This window comes from Hippoglossus hippoglossus, chromosome 24, assembly GCF_009819705.1.
Source record: "Hippoglossus hippoglossus isolate fHipHip1 chromosome 24, fHipHip1.pri, whole genome shotgun sequence".
NCBI classification, from domain to species: Eukaryota; Metazoa; Chordata; class Actinopteri; order Pleuronectiformes; family Pleuronectidae; genus Hippoglossus; species Hippoglossus hippoglossus.
Window position 1 is genome coordinate 550,001 of NC_047174.1, and position 23,383 is coordinate 573,383.

Genomic DNA, 23,383 nt, shown 5'->3' on the forward strand with positions numbered 1-23,383 from the left:
TTCATGCAGCTCCTGACATTAAAGAAAAACTCGTCTCTTTGTCAACTCCTGCGTCTCGTTTCCTCTCCTCCCTCCTCGGCTCCCGTATGGAAATGGGAGTGAATGACAAGTGGAGCGAGGTCAGCGAACAAGGCGGCGACACGACCACATAAAGAGAGCGATTCATGCGTCTGCAGGGCGGCCGCACACCCCCCGCCTCCAGGCAGACATTTTGTGTCCCAGAAGTTCAGGATCATGAAGACGTTCACACCAGGAAACCACATGTAACTCACAGAGGAAGCCGATTGGACGTAGAAGGTTTCACGTCTCAACCTCGGATTTGAATTGTTGATACAAACAGATGAACTCATGTTTCCTCCTCACAAGATGAAACTTTGTGAAATCATTGAAACTTTTCTCTCTGAAATCCTGCGTCTCTCCAGAATCTCCTCAAACACCTGCCACCAGGTGACGCTGCCGTTAGTCCTCAGTTCATCATCCATGTTGTGGGCGGATTCTTTTCATTCCTGTCACACGTCAAGTCCTCGGGTCGTGAAACTCAATTTATACATCAAAGTTATTATTATTGAACTGATTCTGTCACTTTTTACGTGAACAACAGAGAAAAGTGTGAAGTCCCTCAGAAACAGAACCTCTAGAACCTTCAGAACCTCTAGAACCTCTAGAACCTCCAGAACCTTCAGAACCTCCAGAACCTCTAGAACCTTCAGAACCTCTAGAACCTCCAGAACCTCTAGAACCTTCAGAACCTCCAGAACCTCTAGAGCCTCCAGAACCTCTAGAACCTTTAGAACCTCCAGAACCTCTAGAACCTCTAGAACCTCCAGAACAACGAACAGATGTCAGTCAACGTCTCTTCTCTGTTTCAGCTTCGTCTTCCATCCAGAAGCATGAGAGTAGTTTTCTCTGGGAGTTTCAGGTTCAGGCTCCAGGTTTCACTGAGGAAGACGAGGCCGAAGCTTCACGTCATCAAAGTGAAGAGTTCACATCTTCACCTTTAACTTAATGAAGCACATTCCTGTCTGCACCACCCGACTCTCAGCCCTCCTCCGTTTCCATCCCCTCTTCTTCTGTATCTCTGTTTTCATCATGTCCTCCGCTAACACTACACACACACACACACACACCACACACACACACACTCACACACACACACACACTCACACACACACACACACTCACACACACACACACACACACACACACTCACACACACACACACACCACACACACACACACACCACACACACACACTCACACACACACTCACACACACACACACACACACACACACACACACTCACACTCACACTCTCACACACACTCTCACACACACTCTCACACACACACACTCACACAAACACACACACACACACACTCACACACACACACACACACTCTCACACACACTCTCACACACACTCTCACACACACTCACACACACACACACTCACACTCTCACACACACAAACACACACACACACACACACACTCACGCACACACACACACACACACACACACACACACACACTCAGCCTCCTGTCAACAGTTGGACGTCACCTCCTTTAAACCTGATGTGTCTTTCAGGTTGTGTAACCGCTGGCAGACACAAACCTGAGACAACACGTCCTTTGATAAAGTCCGAGCTCGATACAGAAGAATCACGAACCTTCAAACTAACATGAACTAATATTACACTGATACAATCTAGACTCTATGAGGTTATGTAGGAATGTCATGATGTTGAAGTTGCAATATTATGAGAAATAATTATTTTATGAGAAAAAGTTGTGAATATGAGAAGATCCGTGTGTCTCTGTTAAAATGAGGAATGAGCAGCATCAGGACAGATTGAACCAATCAGAGCTCTGGTATCATTTGTTGACATCAGAGTTTTCAGAGTTTTCTCAACAATGAAATTACAACTTCATTCTCTCGGAATATTTTGACCTTGTTGTCGAAATCTCAGCAAAGAAATCTGCGAACGAGTGATTTTTATTTTCTGCACACACACAGGTTGTGGAGTGAAATATATTAAAATGATTTTCAGGTCATATTGATGAGCTGGAGTCACGAGGAATCAATATCACAGCTGTTCCTAATAAACTGCAACCTGACAACAGGATTGGCGTCAATACCTGATCAATAACATGTCGGTATTGATTATGATGGGGAGTCACATTATTATTATTATTCCTACGTCATACGTGTGCGTCATTATTGATTCTTTATTGTTTTGAATAACTGATCAACTTTAAAGTGTCACATGACAGAAGCTGCAGCCGATCGAGTATCGATCGACTTATTGATTATTGATTTTTTGACTTAAGTTAAATCTGAATCAATAACACAACATTGTATCAATAAAAAACACAACACCAGCAGAAAAACACAACATAAAAGTGATTAAACAACCAACTACACACAACACAACATCAAGACAAAAAACAAGACTACACAACAAAAGTCCACACAGTGATAAACATCAACACAATAACACAACTGAACAAAGTGAGACAGAAGCAACATGAAGTCAAAGTTAGTTATAAACCCAAAGTTAAAAAGTTACATCGATGTTCGAAGTTTTAAACTCACATGTTTCAGTTCAGCAGCAGCAGCTCGTCTCCTCCACTCATCTTCATCATCTTCATCACCATCTCAACCATCCTGTGGACTTTTACTTCTGTTTCTCTCTCTTTTAGTTTCTCTCTTTCTTTCTCTCTTTCTTCTCAGACAAACATCCACAACGCGAAGAGCTCGACACACAACGTCTCCAAAGTTTGGACTGAGAGAGAGAAAGAGAGAGAGAGGGGGGGGGGGAGGAGGGGCAGCGAGACAGAGAGAAAGAGAGAGAGAGGAGGGGAGGGGCGGCAGAGGAGGGGGGAGAGAGAGAGAGAGGAGGAGGGGGGAGAGAGAGAGAGGGGGGGGGGAGGAGGGGCAGTGAGAGAGAGAGAAAGAGAGAGAGGAGGGGAGGGGCGGCAGAGGAGGGGGGAGAGAGAGAGAGGAGGGGGGGGGGCAGAGGAGGGGGGAGAGAGAGAGAGGAGGGGCAGTGAGAGAGAGAGGGAGAGAAAGAGAGGAAGGAGGGGCGGCAGAGGAGGGGAGAGAGAGAGAGGAGGGGGGAGGAGGGGCAGTGAGAGAGAGAGAAAGAGAGAGAGAGGAGGGGAGGGGGGGCAGAGGAGGGGGAGAGAGAGAGAGGAGGGGGGGGAGGAGGGGCAGTGAGAGAGAGAGGGAGAGAGAGAGAGAGAGAGAGAGAGAGAGACAGAGAGGAGGGGGGAGGAGGGGCAGCGAGACAGAGAGAAAGAGAGAGAGAGAGGAGGGGAGGGGCGGCAGAGGAGGGGGGGGAGAGAGAGGAGGGGCAGTGGGAGAGAGAGAAAGAGAGTCATGTTTTCAAAATAAATGCAGTCCTTTTAGTTTTTCAATATTTTATCATGCTTTGATTTTCTGCCTTTGATGTTTCCTAATTGAAATGTATGGCATGTCCGACAGTGTTCCATCACTTCCTGTTAACGTAGTGTTGTGTTTACTGTTTCATCCTTTAAGGAACTTTGTGTTACATAATGTGTTCGTACAAATAAATTCAGATTAATTGAATATTTCTGTTTTTCTGGTCGTTTCATCCATTTTGACACAACTCGTTTAAATTTGGTTGAAAGTTTCACTCAGAGGAAGAGATTCGACTGTGGGGGTCAAAGGTCAAGTTCACTGAGACATTAAAGCGTTCTTAGTTGCGTCGATGGTTTCAGGTTTCAATGTTTTATTGTTATAACTGTAGAACGACTTCCTTTGTGTAGTCGCACTGAGACAAACGACGAGACACTTTGAAACATTCGTCATTTTGTTTCCAGCAGAGAAAAACACTGATTAATATCAGAAACCTGATCGATGAGCGTTAGTTTAGAAGCGTGAGGAGCTTTTAACGTTATCAGATCAAATCTAATGGTTTTCAGTGTGAATTTAGTTTGTTGAATAAAAATCGTTGTGTTATATTTATTAATTGTCCAGTTGTCGGGGACACGAGGCGTCTCTGAGCCGGACTGCGCTGCATCACTTCCTGCTTCCGTTGGTTGTAAACGTGAACATTTTGTGCTTCGGGCCGAAGACCTGACCTCACTCTTAAAATAGAGAAGTGAGTTTGTGTCGGGACGAAAAACTTCAGAAGTCGATGTTTTAAGACCAGTTGAGTCTTTGAACTGCAGGTTCGTAACTTCCTGTTAACGTCCCACAGAAAACATCGTTATGTGAAGGAACTGAAACCACGTTCCGAACGAGATCTTTAGTTGCCACCAGCATCGAACCGGTGGAGAAACCACGTGAGACAACTGGTCACAGATGCTGGACACAGGACCGATCGATGGCGGCCGATCAGAACCAGAATAATAATAACTTTATTTGTATAGCACTTATTTAAACAAGGCTACGAAGTGCTTCACACAAAAGTCCACGGCAAAATGAAGAATCGATTGTAATCAAAGATTTTCTGTTCAGTCCAATTTAGAAGAGAAAAGAGAAAGTTTCAAAGTAAAACAACATATTTAATAGCTAACGTTAGCATTAAACTTCCTAGCTAACGTTTCGGTTTGATATAAATGACAATGGAAAACATTTAATCCTGAAATATCAACGCACATCTTTGACACGTTTATCTCAACCTGGAAATAAAATACTTTGGAATCTAATGCTAATTGCTAAACCCAATGCTACAGTGCACAGGACACGTGTCCATGTGTTTATTTATATTTCAATTTAACGCTTTTCTCATTGTATCAAACTGTAATTCTGTAGCTGTTTCATGTTTCACAGATTTTTATCTCAGCTTTAATCACTAAAACATTAAGAAACACAAGAGTCAACATCACAGCATCATTTCAAACATTTTATTTAAATCTCTTTGAATCGCTTTGATTCTGACGAGTGACGAGATTCTGAAGAAACTTAGAAACTGTAAAAACCAAAAACCAAACATCTCACTAAAATAAGTTCTGAGAAATGTACATGAGCAGAGAAACCTCCACCTCAGGAATAATCAACATACAGAGAAAGTGATGTGTCAACATGTGAACTAGCGCCCCCTGTAGGCACCCCGACACCCAAACAGTTTTATTCCACGATTTACTGGATCGTTTTGTTTTCCTCCACCCTTTGCTCTCTAACGTCTCAGCTGAACGTGACGTATTAACTTATAAAACAGCAACTGAAGTTAAAAATATCGACTCATCACGTCACAGTTTCCTGTTGAATCGGCGTTAAGTCGCTGGGAAACAGTCAAACTCTTATTGTGGAGGTTTGGAGACTCGTCTGGTAAAGTGAGGAATCGAACGTCTTGTGTCAGTTGGTTCAGATCAGAGTCTGCGAGTCGCTCGGTCACAGTGTTGGATCTTTTGTCCAGTGGTCCGTCCGTCCGTCCGTCCGTCCGTCCGTCCGTCCGAGTCTGAGTCTGAGTCAGTTTACATGTCCTCCTTCCTCTGCTGAGGAGACACTTTGAGACACAACCTGTTGTTCACATGCTGCTTGTGGATCCTGCTCATTGTGGTTCCATCACTTCCTCTGATTCCTTCTCATTAGTTCACTCACGACACGAATCTTCACTAAAGCTTCAGTTTCCTCAAAAATCATTTAAAGATTTAAGAATTAAATGGTTTGTTTAAAATGTAAGAAGAACTGAGTCAGTGGAGATTTAGAATGAAGCTGTGATCAGCTCCTGTAGGAGTCACTGCAGGCTTCAATCAAGGAGTCAGAGAGTCAGAGAGTCAGAGGGTAAGAGAGTCAGAGGGTAAGAGAGTCACTGCAGATCACTGCAGGCTTCAATCAAGGAGTCAGAGAGTCAGAGAGTCAGAGGGTAAGAGAGTCAGAGAGTCAGAGGGTAAGAGAGTCAGAGAGTCAGAGAGTCAGAGGGTAAGAGAGTCAGAGAGTCAGAGGGTAAGAGAGTCAGAGGGTAAGAGAGTCAGAGAGTAAGAGGGTAAGAGAGTCAGAGAGTCACTGCTGATCACTGCAGGCTTCAATCAAGGAGTCAGAGACTCAGAGTCAGAGAGTAAGAGAGTCAGTGAGTCAGTGAGTCAGCGAGTCAGTGAGTCAGAGAGTCAGAGAGTTAGTGGGTAAGAAAGTCAGTGAGTCAGAGAGTCAGAGAGTCACTGCAGCCTTCAATCAAGGAGTCAGAGTCAGTGAGTCAGAGAGTCGGTTAGCGAGTCAGTCAGTGCGACGCAGCGTCAGACACAGGCAGCCATTGTTGCAGACTGATTTCCATCATGTCCTCCTCTGACAGCAAACTGAACAGGACGGCCTCAGTGTGTGTGTGTGTGTGTGTGTGTGTGTGTGTGTGTGTGTGTGTGTGTGTGTGTGTGTGTGTGTGTCGCTGTGGGCCACATCAGCGGCGCTGCTCTAGAGAAAAGAGGGGGATGGAGGAGGCTGGATGATGGAGGGATCAGATTGGAGAAGGACAAAGGCTTCATTCTTTGCCGGTCATGAGAAGTTTCAGAGCTTTCTGGAGGTTCTGGATCGCCGTGCCCACGTCCTCGTACTGCAGGGCGCTGCCCGCGTACTTACAGAGCTTCTGGGCCTTGGTGAAGTCCTCGGGGGTGAGCTGGACACCGCCTGGAGCGAAGGATGGACAGAGGGGGGGGAAAGAAGAAGCAGATTGGAAGATAACAAGAGGGAGAGAGGGGGGGGGGGGGGGGGAGAGAGAGAGAGAGAGAGAGAGAGAGAGAGAGAGAGAGAGAGAGGAGGAAAAGTCAGATAATATTCAACAACTAAACAACTCAAAGAAGGATGGTTAATCAGGTTAAAGGTCGTTTAAAACCAGATCACAAAAATAGAACAAAGAACAGGAAGAGATTCATCTCATCTGGGGTTAACTCTCCATCGACCTGCGTCATGGAAACTCAACACAAGCATCCCATAATCACCTGTCAGCACCCAGGGGATTATGGGTAATGTATAATGAAGACCAACCTGCAGAGGAGAACGACCACAAGGAAAGAAAGATCTAAAGATGTTCACGGTGAAGCTGCTGCGGCCTCAGAGTTTGAAGATGACGAGTTGTCCCAACATTTCTAACTTATCAGATAAAACGCTGACACACGAGGACATCTTCAAATTAAAACAATAAAACAACCCGACGCTGAAGCTAATTGAACATCTTCTGTTTGCTCTCCAGTGTTTTACATGCTGGATCATGTGATTTATGAGGATTTCCTCCTCGCAGGGTTTTCTCTCTTTCTAATGTTGCAGCGTGAACAAATGAACTTTAACCTAAAAACCAAGTATTTTTCTTTGCATGTCTTTGTTTCTGCAGCTGATTTCGCTCACAGGCCTCCACCCAGCGAGTCTCTGGAGGACACACAACATCTTACAGTCTATAGAAAACACACATTTCATATCCACCCTCGGTCTCACACTAGTCGCCTGTGAATACAAGAGGATTCAGGATTCATCCCTGTAAAGCTCAGAAGACTCTGCCACCCTCGACAACACCACTCAACATCTCTTTCTTTATCAGTTCTTTTATCGCTCCGTCGTACCTCGTCCCTCGTTGTCGTACGTCTCCTCACATGAACTACGCACTGCACCTGAACACTGGAGCAACACCTTCATGGACGTTATTCTGCAGCTGTAATTTCCCCCCGTGACTATGAATTTGAAAGTTAGCAACCGGCGCACAGTGACCTGCACTGTCACGTGCACTGTCACGTGCACTGTCACGTGCACCAGTTAAATCTCTGTCTCTCTGATATAGGAATCAGGAACACGTCAGGAACACGTCATGTCCAGACTTCAGTGCAGAAGAAGTTAAGTATAATGTGACGGAGGATCTGACAGAATAATCTAATAATCACAGTTTGGCTCAGACTGAAGCCTCCACTGAAAACGACCTTCAGAGGAGGAAACGACCGGTTTCACCTGCACCATCTTCACAAACAGCTGATTTAAGTAAATGCTGACTTTTAAAGGCTTAAACAGGGTTTTCCTTGTTAAACAGGCCATTTATCCACTTGACATGAAACCTTTGACTTCAAACCTCCCAGAAAACCATCCCTTGGATTCTTTCTTGATGTCACTCGTATATTTTGGGCCGTTCTCTCTGCAGCAGAGACGATAAATCCTCAGATCCACACAGCCAAAATCTCACAGAGTTAATGTCTAGCACATGAAATAATAATGACATCAAATTACTCTTTTACTGTCATGTGAACATGTCGAGACCCCATAAAGGAGCCGTGAAGGTCCCTGGACCCCACCTGGAGAACCAGTGCAGGCAGAAACAACTGAGCAGCACATGATGCCTCTCTTTCATACCGCTCGTAAAACACAGTAAAACCTCGGCTCTTAAAAACGTCCTGCAGCGGAACAGAAAAAGAAAGATTGAATAATGCTGCACCATAAGCCCCTGATCCCCGGGCCGATTCCCCCTCTCCTCCAGAGAGCTGGAGAGGACTCGTGAAAATGCTGAGTGCAAACTGCGGAGGATGGGGAGCGACCGAGAGGAGCGGGGGGGGGGGGGGGGGGGGGGGGGGGGGGGGAATAACGGAAAAATGAAGTGAGAGTCAGCAAAGAGGTGGAAGACGTCCAGAAGCCACAGCGCTCCGAGGCGAGAGGGGTGTGGAGGAAGGAGAGAAGGTTTCTTCAAACATCACATCATCGTTCAGGTTTACATTAGAGTTTGTGTGACCTGTGGTGAAGCTGCTGGTCACTTTTACACTTTCAGAAATAACCAGTTCTTCTTCTCCAGTAACTGTGGCTTTCACCACTAAATATCGTTGAACATGCACAGTTCACGTTAACACAACTGCTTCGATAGAACTTCAACTCTGGATGAAAAACTGGATCGGAGCATATTCTGTTCGAGAGGCTCTGCAGAGGCGACTGCTGCCTGAACAAAATAAAAGGTAAATGTAGCGGAGACGCTGGAAGCATCTGAACAGAAACACAAGCCTCCTGGTCCGTCTGAGGCGTTTTAACGGAGCCAGCAGCCGGACTGATGTTCCTCAAATACGGCTTTTCATTTTAAATGTATCGGCCTCGGGACAAAAGAGAAGTGTAATCGCCCGAGTCGCACGGACACAACTCAATTCACCCTGTGAAGTTTAAAGAGAAAACGGCTTTAAAACTTTCAATAAATTTGCAGTAAATGTTGAATCAAGTCGTGAAAAGAGGTTGAATTATTAATCTCACCTGTTCTGCTGAGCGAGCATACGAAGCTTGACAAGAAAATAAATGTCTCGGTGCAGCTGAAGAAGTGGTTTTATCATCACTTATCCAGAAAGGGGCGGACGGCTTATTACGGAGAATAGTTTACATATACACACATATAAACACTGTGTGTGTGTGTGTGTGTGTGTGTGTGTGTGTGTGTGTGTGTGTGTGTGTGTGTGTGTGTGTGTGTGCGCTCTTACCCTGCTGTTGGGCGTTGAGCAGTGTGGGGTCGACAACGGGCACCGAGCGAGGCAAAGGCACTGGTTTCACTCCTTCTGCTGGTCAACACACAGGAGATTGAACTGGGGGTGAATTCTTGTGTTTATTTACAAATTGTTACGTGTGTGTGCACGGACGGCCTGATGTGTAATCAGCTTACACGTGTGTAAACCGACTACAATAAATATGAATTCTTTAATTATTTGTGACGTGTGCGTTTGTTAAACAGTTTTACATCAGCACATATCGTGTCTTCATACCTGCAGGCGGAGGCAGCTCAGCTGGAGTGTTGGCCGGTGCGTGGGCCCCTGGTGGGATGTGGATGTTGTTGTAGTTGATGTTGGGAGGACCCGATGGTGCCGATGGTCCCTGTCCTGGACCCGGAGTAAATCCGATCCCAGGGGCCGGACCTTGATCCAAACTCTGGTCCTGGTCGTCATAGGACTGAGAAGGAGGAGCTCCCCTGAAGGATCCGCCCTGGGAGGGGCCGGAGAAACCTGCAGCTCCAAACTCGTCTAGGAGAGACAACGAAGACGAGGGCTCATGTGAATCTTCTCCACATGGACAGTGTCTCGTGTTGTGTAGCAGCTCCACTTGTTTAAATGTGCGTTTCATAAACTCTTGAGCGAATCAAACAAACACAAAGTAAACTTCACACACGCACATAACAAACCCAGGTGGCTGCTCACTGTGGTTGATGCTCGTCCGTTTTTACCGTTAGCTTTTCACACCCTAACCATCGGGTGTTTAACTGTGGTTCATCGTAAAACCAGTAACCGTTTCATCCCTAGTCTGGTTCAGCCTGATTCACCAGATGGGAGAAGTAAATGAGTCAAAGTTTTAATAAAACTCCACCTGTTGTTTCTCTAAAACTCTTTTAGATAACGACTTCTCACTTGATAAGACTGAACCTTTGTGAGATGACGTGACGCCATAGATATGATCAGTGATTTGCGTGAGCTCTACAGGAACATATAGAGGAAATGTAGCAGAGGAAATTAAATATCTGGTGACAGTTGATAATAAGAACTTTGTCCTGGTGTCAGAATCAATGTGATGCATCATTAGAACAACAGTGAGAAGACCGTGGATGCAGCTCATCACTTCTCATCCTCAGATCAGCCTCACAACTACACCGTCCCCCTAACAACTGCTGGCTGCTGATTCCTGACACCTTCGTGTAATTGCTCCCCCTCAGCCTCGGCTTACACCGACGAGTCAGCGCCGGAACAGAGATGAAACGTTAATCTGCAGAAATGAAGCTTTGCTGCCGCAGAAAGGAATTCTGAACGGAGGAGCTTAAACCTCTTAGTCCCAATCACACACGGGAAAAAAGTTTCTTCATAAAAAGTACATCAGGTGACGAGAAACATCAAATAGTTAAGGAGAAATGATTTGAATGAATAGAAATGAGATTAAACTGCGCGGCCACACACACATTTGAAATCACATTGATAGATTTTAAACTAGAGTTTCAGTCTTTGTGATTAAATGTAGTTCGGGGATCAGTCGGGTTTCTCCTGCTGACCGACAGCGTGAAGTCACAACAACTGAAAGACAACCAGTCGGGCGGTGTGGACTGTGCAGGGACCAGAGCTGTGGACAGTGAACTGGGCTTCATTAGGACAATGTTTCAAAGTGAATATGAAGAAAGGAAAGTTCCAGCCTGCTGTGTTTACATCTGTCCAACATGAGCCCGACGCTGGAGACTTTCCTTCTCTCAGCAACCACACCCGACACAAAGAAAACATTTCTTCACTGCCAGAAAGATTCTGACAGATTAAACATGAGTGGATTTGCAGACATGGGCTGGACTCGACACCGTGTTAAACCCCAGCATCTGTCATTACTGCATCACAGGCAGGAAGGTGGACAAACATTACATCTGACACACTTTCATTGAGCTGTTCAACTTTATTTATCCGTCACTTTCATTCCCGGAATCATGCGCGTTGGATGACGACATGTTGTAAGATGCTGTCAGACGGACATTAGAAGGACTTTGAAAGTGTTAGGGTGAATCTGTTTGGGGCCGAGTGGGGAAATGTCTAAGATAAGAGAAACTAGAGATCAAACAGTCCCTTTAAAGACATTTCACTCCGACAACTGGGTCACAGAACACGTCCTTCATGGTTTTACAGCTAAACTCTGGAAGTTGTTTTCTTTCTCTGCCATAACTCTCCCCATCCATTCCTTTCCTCTTGCTAAACCCCTCCCCCCCCTCTCTGTGGAGCGTCGGACCAGAGCTGCTGGCAGACAACAGTGTTTCTGTAACTACCACCACTGGTACGTGTGTGTGACCCACAGGGTCTCCAGAGGTTAATTAACCCACTTTAACTGGTTCACTTCCCTGCAGCGTCCAGCGCCGCTGAGGGAGGCCTGGTCAACAGATAAGAAGAAAAATACTTGTGACCAGTTGAGAGCCAGAAGATCATCACACTTAAAAACCACAGATTGACCCGATCATTGAAAACTATCCATGTTTTCAGTTGATCCTGACGGGAGGAGGGGCCGTTCACTGGGAGCACAGAGTCTGCACATTAAACTGGAATCCCTGCCCTGCCATCTGGAGAAGGAATGTCAGGAACAGGAAGGTTCAGTCTACATACACTTATTCTCACTGTGACCTTTGACCCCCGAAATCAGTTTATCTCTGAGTCCAAGTGACAAGTGGTCACAATGTGAAGAAATTCCTTAAAGTCAGACTTAAGATATCATCTTCAAGAGGCCAAAAACACGTCTAGTGAGGCCACCATGACCTTGACCTTTGACCCCTGAATTCAAATCAGTTCATCTTTGAGTCCAATTGAACGTTGGTAACAAATTTGAAGGAAATTCCCTCGAGGTGTTTTTCAGATATCACGTTCACAAGAACACGAACGACAACCTGACTATTAATAAAGCATTTTTTAAGAGTCTGTTTAAGGGAAAGTTGCATCTCGTCATTCTGTGTCATAGCTACAAACATGGAATGGGAGAGATTATTGATGTTCTATGATCCAAATGTGTTTTCATTGTGACTGAGAAAAAACTAAAGAAGACACAATCCGTCCTCAGTCATGTTTTGTCTACGACAAAACGACAACACTTCAGAAACACGTTCACACAGAGAGACAGATGTGCTCTGTCACGTGCACAAACCAGAAAACATCTGCACTACTGATGACAATAAACCACACACACACACACACACACACACACACACACACACACACACACACACACACACACACACACACACACACACACACACACACACACACACACACACAGTGGATGATATTACCGTCATGATGACATCACTGACACAGAGACCCCAATGCACTCTGGGAGGAGGCAGAGGAGAGTGTCAGTGAAAACAGTGAGAGAGAGTTGTGATGTAGCCACGGTGTGTGTGTGTGTGTGTGTGTGTGTGTGTGTGTGTGTGTGTGTGTGTGTGTGTGTGTGTGTGTGTGTGTGTGTGTGTGTGTGTGTGTGTGTGTTACTGTACACGCGTGTGCAGCTGCGAGGGTTTCTCGAGCTGATGTCACGGGGGAGCAGGCCATGTTTCATGGGCGTGGACGAGCAGATGGCGTTCATTTTAGCCAGGAATCTGTCGACCTCAGTTCCCTGGTATGAAAAACACGCTGCGAGTTTCCCTGTGGGGACGGGAAACGTGTGCGAGCCCGAAGGAGTTCAGGTCAAAATGAGATCCAGTTTGGTGTCGAGTCGTCCCGAGAGACACTCGATGCAATTTCTAGCTCTGAAGGTAAAATGTGGAAATGAGTCCAGATGCTTTGGAGCCGCATGAGGCCGAGTACAAGTTCTACTTCAAGTTCTACTTCAAGTTCTACTTCAAGCTCTACTTCAAGTTCTACTTCAAGCTCTACTTCAAGTTCTACTTCAAGTTCTACTTCAAGCTCTACTTCAAGTTCTACTTCAAGCTCTACTTCAAGTTCTACTTCAAGCTCTACTTCAAGTTCTACTTCAAGCTCTACTTCAAGTTCTACTTCAAGTTCTACTTCAAGCTCTACTTCAAGTTCTACTTCAAGCTCTACTTCAAGTTCTACTTCAAGTTCTACTTCAAGTTCATGAGTCTGAAGAATCATCAGAATAAATACTATGGAATTAATATCAAGCCATTTTCTGAATAAAAAAGACTTCGAAAGGTTGAAATCAAATAAAAAAAGCCTTGCAAAAAGTTTTAATGGACTGAAAACTAAAATGTGAATGTTCATCCAAACTGATAAATCAGCTTCTTCTCATGACACAATGAATGTGAAAAGTGACATCATCCTGTTTATCAGTTTAAGAGCTGGTTTAGTAACAGAATAAAGACACGTTAGCTTTAACCCGAGGCAGACATCAAACTGAATTACCACCTGCCAATAGAAGAACGCTCCGACTGTAAATTAGAGAAACATCACTTGTTCTAATTTACTGAAAATCTCTCTGCCCCCCCGGTGGCAGCCAAACAAAAAGGTCAGTTTCCCGTCGTGCTTTGTCCAGCCCCATGATCCTCACAAGGCCGTGAACTTTAAAGGCTGAAGTGGTCATTTAGTCGACTCATTCAATCTCCTCAGGATCTCCTGGTGTTTTCCTGTGCTTTCTTTCTCCTAAAGGTTATGTTGTATAGCGACGGCCTGGCTGCAGAGGGCCGAGTTCTTCAGTGCCACAAAGGTCAGAGACTCAGCGTTGATCCGTGAGGACGGAGAATTAAAACAACAAAACACAATCTCATGCAAAGACTCTTGTTCTGACCCTAATGATTTAATTCCCTGTGACTTTGAATGTAAGAACACTACAGCACTAATCTACTCTCTGCACACCTCTAATCTCCCGAAGGCTGCAGGGCTTTCCTGCAACAGTCTCACAACTGATAACGTACACAATACAAATCCAACGCACACACACACACACACACACACACACACACACACAGACCCAAATAACGTCAACAGAGGAGGTGTTCTTTAAAGAGAGCTCAGACGTGTTGGAACATGTGAAGTGGGTCAGTTTGGGCGTGAAAAGCTGAGAGTAAAAATATGTTCTTGTTTCTTAAAAGGTATGAAGTTAAAAATGTCTTAAATAAATTCTCTCTTTAATGAAAGATATAACTTTTACATTTTTTAAATAAAAAAGGGAAAAGGGCCCGAAGCAAAACTTTGGGGAACCTGCACGGTCAGAACTTATTGTTTCCCTCTATGAAAGGTATCACAGCTCGTCAGTGATTTCTGTAGCAGTTACATGTTCTCACATTTCAGGAAACTGCCTGGACTTTACATTTATTGTTCTTTGTGAAAAAACAGCTGAGAGCATGATCACAGAAGCTCAAGTGAACGGTCAGAGAGCAGTTATGAAATTCTTCATCCTTTTGTTGATTTGCCTTTGAAGCAGTTCTTTCTTAAAGTTTTCTAATAATTGACCTTCTGGAATAGTGTAACTTCCATTTCTTAACCTCATTACCAACTAAGGAAACACTTTGCAGTCTTCAGCTGTTTATTGAAATCTGCATCACTGACCCTGAACGCACCACAGCTCTAACAAGCTAATTAAGGTCTGAGACCTTGCTAAAAGTTAAAGAGACATCAGATCTTTTGGGACGTCTGAACCTTTGCATGGTGCTCATTTCCCTTTTCCACTCTAAACTGCACAAGAACTATTTACTAATTTCACTTAAAATGTTGAAAAGTCTTGTTTCTTTAACCTTTTGCCACTTTGGTTCATCTTCTACTAACTTAACTTTTCACAGTAACACAAGTTTTGACTGGGTGCTCAAACGTTAGCATGCTTTAGCCCTGTGTGTGTCTTTCTGTGCCATATCAGTGTGTCCCACCTGCTTCCCCGTCCCCCTCCATGGCGATGGGCCCTGACAGAGGCGTCTCCCCACTCTTCAGACAGTTGTGGATGTAGGTAGCCTTCCAGCGGGCGTACTTCCTGTGCTGGATGTTCTGGTGGAGGTTGAGTAATAGGGCAGAGAGAGATAAAGGGGGTTATTAGTCATGTTGTAAGGCAGGTTGCAGGGGGCAGGGCAATTAAAATGGACACCAGGCGTATCATTAGCCTTGTATGGGACAGTTGATGAAAAGGCGAGCACCACATGTGGAAAACATTAAGATTGGGGAACTCATTGGGGGGAAAGGGGGATGAAACTGGGCTGTGCAGAGCAGAACGAGAGCAGAAAAGAGAGCGAGGGGCAGAAGTGGGCAACAAGCAGAGAGACCAGAGTGCTCGAGGATACATGAGCAAGCTGAGCATGTCTGAAAGGTGACGAGAGGCCAGATCAACTGAACTGAAGCTGATAAGACTGGATGGAGAAATTCCTGCTTCTTCCAGATAAGTGAGCGTGTTTTCAGCAGCTCAGGAACAATGGCCCCTCCCAAGTCCGAGGTGGAGCTGTTTGTTCAGCCTCGGCCTGACTGAAGGAGTCCACTTCCACTCACTGACACAACACTGCTGGGATATTACACCACTGAGAGTCAGGAGGACGGTAACTCACACACAAACATGACTGACAGGACGAGGAGAGGTGATTTCTCATAACATGAACACATTCCAGAAAGAAAATTGAAAAGAGGATTTGCTGGAGGCCAGTTGAACCGACAGACAGGAAGTGTTAGGATAACAGAAATCCTGACAGCAAACTCAGTTCAAATTAAATTCAAAACAACTTTATTTGTCCCCGGAGGGAATTTGTAAGGCGGGGGGGGAGTCCAACAAAACTCTTAAAACAAATTGATTGAGAGTAACACAATTGTCTGTTGGCTCAAGTTCATCGCTGCTATGAGGCTTTTGGACAGTTTAAAATTTGATGATGAATCAGCCAATGACATTTTTTACATCGAACAAACTTAAATATACACAAAACTAAAGCAGAGACGCCACAGACACATGATTCGTGGCACATGTTCCAACTTCCAGGGTCTGAAGATGTGCGTATACCTTTTGTTTTTATAGATGATAACAGGAACAGGACATTTAACTGTGTGGTTTTAAACCTGATTCTTGATCTCGAGTATAAGGACAGAACGTGTCATTTGCGTTACAGACTATTTGGACCCGAGAAGCAGATTTATGATTTCTGAAATGGGGCCGTTTGACATTGACCGTCTTCTGTAATTTCTCGTTACTTATCGTCTGACATACCACTCAGCATCGGAAGAAAAATGCTCTGCTAATTTAGTCCATTTCTTATTTCTTTACAACAACAAACGATGGTTGGTCTTAAAGTCTTTGAGCGTATTTGTCACGGTCTAGATTTCGCGTTTGAGACTGGAGGTGTCGATCAGCCCGTTGTCAAAGCAGCTCTGTAGCGTGAAAGGACAATCAACTTGAATGTAGAAGCTAAAGCGAGACACTCTCCCCGTCACTGCGGCCGACTCAGGGTGGACGACAATCACAGCTTCAGGCAGCGAGAGACAGATGGTGGACGCTGCCTTTGTCTGCAGCCATTCAGTGCTGTGACAGTCCCGCTGATGGAGCGATGCAGATACGTCTCTCTGCTGAAACACAGAGCCGATAACAGCCGTCCTCTGCAGGGCTTCGACCCAGCCATACTGATACGCTGTGACTTCGTCTCACACCGGGTAGAATTCAAAATGCTGCGGCCGGGCTTCTCACCAGAATCTGGAGGAGAGATCACATTCAATCGCCCCCAGATTTTGCTCCTTATAACATCTGTGAGCAGTGATTCCCTTCATGCCTGAGATTCTTTGGAGGCCAGGTCGCAGAAGTTTAAAAATCCAGACTGAGCAGCAACGATTTGTTCACACATAGATATAAATGACACCTCCAGTCACCCTGCCTTCATCATCAAGACTCCAGACATCCAGAAAATGTGAATTACAAACGCTTCCATTAACTGGTTTGGAGCAAATACACTAGTCTGCATGCAGTCGTCATTAAGTGGCCGTTTAGGCAAGGCACAAGTATTAATGCTAAAATAAACCCAACAAATACTGTTTCACTCTGGAGACAAAGACACAGTGAGTTAAATGTTGACTACGTAAGAACCTAAATAAACCTTTGCTTCATCAACCTTTTCTAATGTATTTTGATCAAAGATACAAGATAAGAAAACATTGAGGGAAAGAGATTATGAGGGAAGTGCTGACAAACCTGGAGTAAAGAGAAATGAAACCTCTAAAGGAAACCTGAGCTCCCTCCTCTCCACAGGAAGATCAGAGGTTAGCTACACATGGTAACTAAGACACCTCAGCAGGACGGACACTGAACCTGGTCTCCACCCTCAGTGTCACGCTGCAGTGCGGGGGGGAAGCTGTCACTGAGAGTCAGGCTTTCTGATGGGTGTTACCGAACACTGAACCAATCCGCCTGTTCACTGACGGTGCTCCACTCAGGTGGGAAGCTGCTGAAAACCTCTTTTTACTGCCTGAAACTCAATCAGCCCGGACTGTCCGTCTGCTGGGCACTCACCGCCACCGGCCCCTCTGAGGACTCATTGTGTGATGGACGAGTGTGTGTCTGTGTGTGTGTGTGTGTGTGTGTGTGTGTGTGTGTGTGTGTGTGTGTGTGTGTCCATCAGGCCTCACTCAGTGGAACAGCCAACTGTACGGACAAAAGTGTCCCGTTGATGTATTAATGGCTTCTGGCAGATTTAGACACGATGTAGAAAAAGATCTGGTGTGTGCCTCATTCACATCCAGATGGATTAGGTCTAGTGTCTGTGTGTGTCTGTGTGTGTCTGTGTGTGTCTGTGTGTTCTCTTCAAACCTGAACCAAGCTCGACGTCAACCCGACAGGTATTCTCCTTTTTTTATGTCCGAACCCGAAACCTTAACCCGTAACCTGCGTATGGAATCATGACCCTCTGACCACACATTTAAAGATAAATTTGACGCTGCTCATGTTTCCCACAGATTTCATTCAATCTATGGCGGTAGCGGGGGTGCAACACATTCTGAGTAACAAGTTCTCGTGTGAGAGGAAAGAGAAAGTTCTGCATTGATGCCACGAAGTGAAGTGAACATTTGAGGATCTTGATCTTACCTCCTCTGACATCTCCCCGAACACAGACAGGACGTCCAGCAGCAGACTGGATGTGTAGAAAGACTTGATCATGTTCCTGCAGCAAGAAAAGAGGAGGAGGAAAGATAGAGGGAGGGATGAAGGAAGGAGAGATTTATAAAACAAAGCTCAGCATCTTTAATAGACAATAAAACCAAAAATACATTTTACCTCCAGTTTCTCACATTCTGTAGTTGAGCTGTGTGTATGTGTGTGTTTGTGTTTGTGTGTATGTGTGTGTTTGTGTGTGCACAGAGTGAAATTAATTAATTCACAAATGAACAGCAGCTCAACATTGAAAGTCATGACAACAGTCTTCTCTCTGTCGTCAGGACGTTCAACCTCGACCTTCACCTCGACCTGCAGATTTAAGCATTGACGGCGTAGTCGCTGTGCGCCGGTCGCTTACTGACACAATCGATAGTCACGAGGAGGAAGTTAAAAACTCCCTATGATTGGACGCAGAAATAATAAACAAAGAGTGTAAAGTGTTGTACAGCAAGAGAAAAGAAAGATTTAGACGTGAAAATACCAGGATGTTGGTTTTATACAAAGAGAGAAATGTTGACCCGGAGACACAGGATCAAACCAGTGAGAGCAGGACGATGGAGATGAATGGGTCACTGTTAGTGCAGCGTGTGAGCTGCAGAGGCCTCGACATGTTGGAGGAAGTTTCTTATTCCAACAAAGTTTCTCATAAACATTCACCTCCAGTGTGTGTGTGTGTGTGTGTGTGTGTGTGTGTATGAGTCAATGAGTGTGTTACATATGTAAGTTGTTTTGTTTTTTTACCCGTGTATATATGCCCACATTTGTGCTTGTTTTTATTTAGTAAATTACTGTATATTTACTTTGTGTGTGTGTGTGTGTGTGTGTGTGTGTGTGTGTGTGTGTGTGTGTGTGTGTGTGTGTGTGTGTGTGTGTGTGTGTGTGTGTGTGTGTGTGTGTGTCCGGGGCTGACATAACACGTCACTGAGGCCTGGGTCCTGTTAGCACCGTCCTACTGCATCTCGTAAAAGCCACAGACTGTTTGTGGTTCCCCCTCCAGCGGAACCTCAGTATTACCCTGTCCTGCTCAATGTAGCTGCTGGACACAGACACTTCTTCACTCTTATTTACACTGTGAACACGTCCAGAGAACCTGTCGCCTGAATCCATTCATTCTCCACAACCTGCCACGAGCTGCTCACACTTACTGACGGGGCGAGAAACTCACGCTCCTGTTCCGGTCCCCTGTGTTTCCATAAGGACAGTTTTCAGTTCATGAAGGAGAAACTGTCTACAAGGATTTTAAAACATTAACATTCTAACATCCAGGGGATTTGATCCAGTAAGACCTGTTGCTGTAAAAGAAAGATACAACACGTGTGTATGTCCCACAGACATACAGACAACAGGATGAAACAATCTGTGTCTCAGTGTGAAGACGAAGATCGAGAGCGGATGGAAAAGTGTGGTGAGCAGCACGGATAGAAATGAAGCAACTGTGGTTTGAGGAGCGGCGAGGGCTGGATGAGTCATCATGTGTAACAAGACACATACAGCAAGTCCTGAACTACAAGAGAAGATCTGCTGTTGTTCAAAAACCTTCAACACAAGTAGTGAGTGTTTGTCCTGTGAAGCAGCAGCAGCAGGTTGTCGGGTCAGACTCCTTCACACCAACAGGAACATGTGGGAACATCAGGCGAGGGGCGGAGCCTGTAGAGCAGCAGGGGCGGAGCCTGTAGAGCAGCAGGAGGCGGAGCCTGTAGAGCAGCAGGGGCGGAGCCTGTAGAGCAGCAGGAGGCCGGACATGACGTATAAACTCTGCTGTGGAAAGATCAGTGTTGTTGTTTACAGCTCATCCACACCGGCGTCGGCCCTCAGCACCAGAAGATCTGGAACCTCCTCGTGTTTCCAAGTTGACGTCTTCGTCTTCTACGTGTACGGCTCCTCTTCTTCATCCTGAGATGTTTGAGTTCTTCCAGTTTCACGTCCGTCACGTGTTAGAAACATTACTGACAATCACATGACTGTGATGCAATCCAACACAGGTGTTGAAAACGTGAACAAAGGTCAAACAGTAAATTCACTGAACATGTGACCTTGTTCACACCGTCTGTTGCTAAGAGACCAAAAGGATTTGAAACAGAAAGTGTGTGTGTGTGTGTGTGTGTGTGTGTGTGTGTGTGTGTGTGTGTGTGGTCTAAATGCAATCATAACAATTTACAGCCAGATGTGAGTGATGTGATAGACAAGAGGAGGAGTCTCTTACTTGTGGAATCGACCCCCCCGGTCCTCGTTGTCGGCATAGATGAACATCTTTAAGGCGTAGTTTTCGATGTGGGCGTTGCCAACAACCTCCTGAGTGATGGAGTCATGGTCACTCATCTCCTTCTTCATCTGGGAAACACACACGTTTAATCAAAAACACTTAATCACACATGTTCATTATTGAAGACCCACAAAGGGTGAGCCCATCTTTCTTAATCCACACGTCCTCGTCACAAGGACTTCTGTTACGAGTGTGTGTCTCACTCTCTGTGACTGTGTGTGTCTCACTCTCTGTGACTGCGTCTGTGTGTCTCACTCTCTGTGACTGCGTCTGTGTGTCTCACTCTCTGTGACTGCGTCTGTGTGTCTCACTCTCTGTGACTGCGTCTTTGTGTCTCACTCTCTGTGACTGCGTCTTTGTGTCTCACTCTCTGTGACTGCGTCTGCGTCTGTCTCACTCTCTGTGACTGTGACTGCGTCTGTCTCACTCTCTGTGACTGCGTCTGTGTGTCTCACTCTCTGTGACTGCGACTGCGTCTGTCTCACTCTCTGTGACTGTGACTGCGTCTGTCTCACTCTCTGTGACTGCGTCTGTGTGTCTCACTCTCTGTGACTGCGTCTGTGTGTGTCTCACTCTCTGTGACTGCGTCTGTGTGTGTCTCACTCTCTGTGACTGCGTCTGTGTGTCTCACTCTCTGTGACTGTGACTGCGTCTGTCTCACTCTCTGTGACTGCGTCTGTGTGTCTCACTCTCTGTGACTGCGTCTGTCTCACTCTCTGTGACTGCGTCTGTGTGTCTCACTCTCTGTGACTGCGTCTGTATGTGTCTCACTCTCTGTGACTGTGACTGCGTCTGTGTGTCTCACTCTGTGACTGCGTCTGTGTGTGTCTCACTCTCTGTGACTGCGTCTGTGTGTGTCTCACTCTCTGTGACTGCGTCTGTGTGTCTCACTCTCTGTGACTGCGTCTGTGTGTGTCTCACTCTGTGACTGCGTCTGTGTGTGTCTCACTCTCTGTGACTGCGTCTGTATGTGTCTCACTCTCTGTGACTGCGTCTGTATGTGTCTCACTCTCTGTGACTGCGTCTGTGTGTGTCTCACTCTCTGTGACTGCGTCTGTCTCACTCTCTGTGACTGCGTCTGTCTCACTCTCTGTGACTGCGTCTGTCTCACTCTGTGACTGCGTCTGTGTGTCTCACTCTGTGACTGCGTCTGTCTCACTCTCTGTGACTGCGTCTGTGTGTCTCACTCTGTGACTGCGTCTGTCTCACTCTCTGTGACTGCGTCTGTGTGTCTCACTCTGTGACCGTCTGTCTCACTCTCTGTGACTGCGTCTGTGTGTCTCACTCTGTGACTGCGTCTGTCTCACTCTCTGTGACTGCGTCTGTGTGTCTCACTCTGTGACTGCGTCCAGCCGAGCTTCAGGTTTCTTGTAAAAATCACTCAGGCAAACAGCTGGTTGCTTCCAACAGTAGGACCCTGACTGAATAGATACTCTGTTCACTGACTGTGTGTGTGTGTGTGTGTGTGTGTGTGTGTGTGTGTGTGTGTGTGTGTGTGTGTGTGTGTGTGTGTGTGTGTGTGTGTGTGTGTGTGTGTGTGTGTGTGGCACAGCAGAGGAATGTAAAAACCACTGGGCTGAGTTTAAAATGAAGGAGAGACAACTGATCAGGGAACACGAAGGTTCCACCAACTCTTCACTTTCCTTCTGACCAACAACTAAACTTTGAGGTAAACTTTCACAGTTGCAGGAAGTTGGCGTCTTAGAGAACAGTAAAACCTTTCCAGATGTTTCGACCACTGACCCAGCAGGAGATCGCTCTGTGCTGACGAGTGTCCAGAGAGAGACGAGCAGAGCATCGGCCCGGAGCCTCCTGCTGACAGTAACTCAACTAGAAGGGCCAACTTCCCAATCCTGCAATATTAAAGAAAATGGAGAAAAAAGCATCCTGAATCCGCCCCCCCGATCGGATCTGCTCCAAAGATTAATGGTTTCTCTCCTGAAATAAACCGCTTACAAACAAACAAATGCTGAAACGTCTTTAATTATCTCCACCACACTAAAACAAGCACCTTGAAAGGTGGCATGTAAACATGTGACTGTAACGATGACCACTTTAATTCACATCCTTATTTGATGATTCAATGTATTTTTAGACAATAACTTTTGGGACTACGCAGACAAACCTCTAAATTTAGCAGCGTCTGACTGGTGGCTGCTGCTGATTTCCCACTGTGCTCGATATGAAACAGATTTTTCAACAAGTGATTTTCCAACATCCCAGTGAGAGCAAAGCCTCGGAGAGTTGGGCCTGTGGTGGATGAGTGGAAAATAGAGTTAATGAGTCCAACATGTATTGTGCGTATGTGCCAGGTCATTGGGGAAAGAGAGAGAGCGAAGCTGCTGTGGTTTGTTTCCCGACTCGCTCGCGCTGCAGAGATGAGTCACAGCTTCTGGCAACAGTTCATAAAGAAGTGGAACATAGAAAAAACGTCCGGGTATCCCCACGTTTCAGAAAGAAGAAAAGGTTTAAGTGTTTTACAGTTGCTTGCTTGTGCACTGATTAAATAATCAGGCTTCTCCTAGTGCGGCTGACAACTGAATTATGAAACTTAACAGTCTGTTCAAAGACAAATCTGGATCCAATTTAGTCTTTTTTTATTTGGACAAACCAATTTCATCTCTGTGTAAACAAATAAAAGCTCTGAAAATGGATGA

The 23,383-nt window shown here is 45.6% G+C and overlaps 2 protein-coding genes and 1 long non-coding RNA gene across 5 annotated transcripts in view; all 3 read right to left on the reverse strand.

Annotated features, from left to right (window-relative positions):
* Positions 1–2,778, reverse strand: part of adgrg6 (adhesion G protein-coupled receptor G6) — a 51,774-nt gene extending 48,996 nt beyond the window's left edge. Inside the window, 1 exon segment of the mRNA XM_034580737.1 lies at positions 2,597–2,778. Coding sequence (XP_034436628.1) covers positions 2,597–2,598 — 2 coding nt within the window. The 5' untranslated portion in view covers positions 2,599–2,778.
* Positions 2,779–4,861: 2,083 nt separating this feature from the next.
* Positions 4,862–5,400, reverse strand: LOC117758784. Its single transcript, XR_004613361.1, has 2 exons — positions 5,367–5,400; positions 4,862–5,320 (listed from the first exon to the last, which is right to left on the reverse strand). It is a non-coding gene; the product is annotated as an uncharacterized LOC117758784 (long non-coding RNA).
* A 565-nt stretch (positions 5,401–5,965) lies between these two features.
* vta1 (vesicle (multivesicular body) trafficking 1) overlaps positions 5,966–23,383 on the reverse strand; it is a 29,284-nt gene continuing 11,866 nt past the window's right edge. Inside the window, exons 3-9 of one of the 3 annotated variants that reach the window (XR_004613353.1) lie at positions 20,667–20,794; positions 18,395–18,470; positions 15,222–15,336; positions 9,667–9,921; positions 9,388–9,465; positions 6,326–6,589; positions 6,056–6,270 (exon numbers count right to left, since the gene is read on the reverse strand). Coding sequence is in view for 2 of the 3 variants with exons in the window: in XM_034580702.1 (XP_034436593.1) it covers positions 6,444–6,589; positions 9,388–9,465; positions 9,667–9,921; positions 15,222–15,336; positions 18,395–18,470; positions 20,667–20,794 (798 nt within the window). In the remaining variant the exon portion in view is untranslated. Of the gene's footprint in view, positions 6,590–9,387; positions 9,466–9,666; positions 9,922–15,221; positions 15,337–18,394; positions 18,471–20,666; positions 20,795–23,383 lie in introns of all 3 variants that reach the window. The other 2 variants (XM_034580702.1, XM_034580704.1) reach the window with 2 other exon arrangements.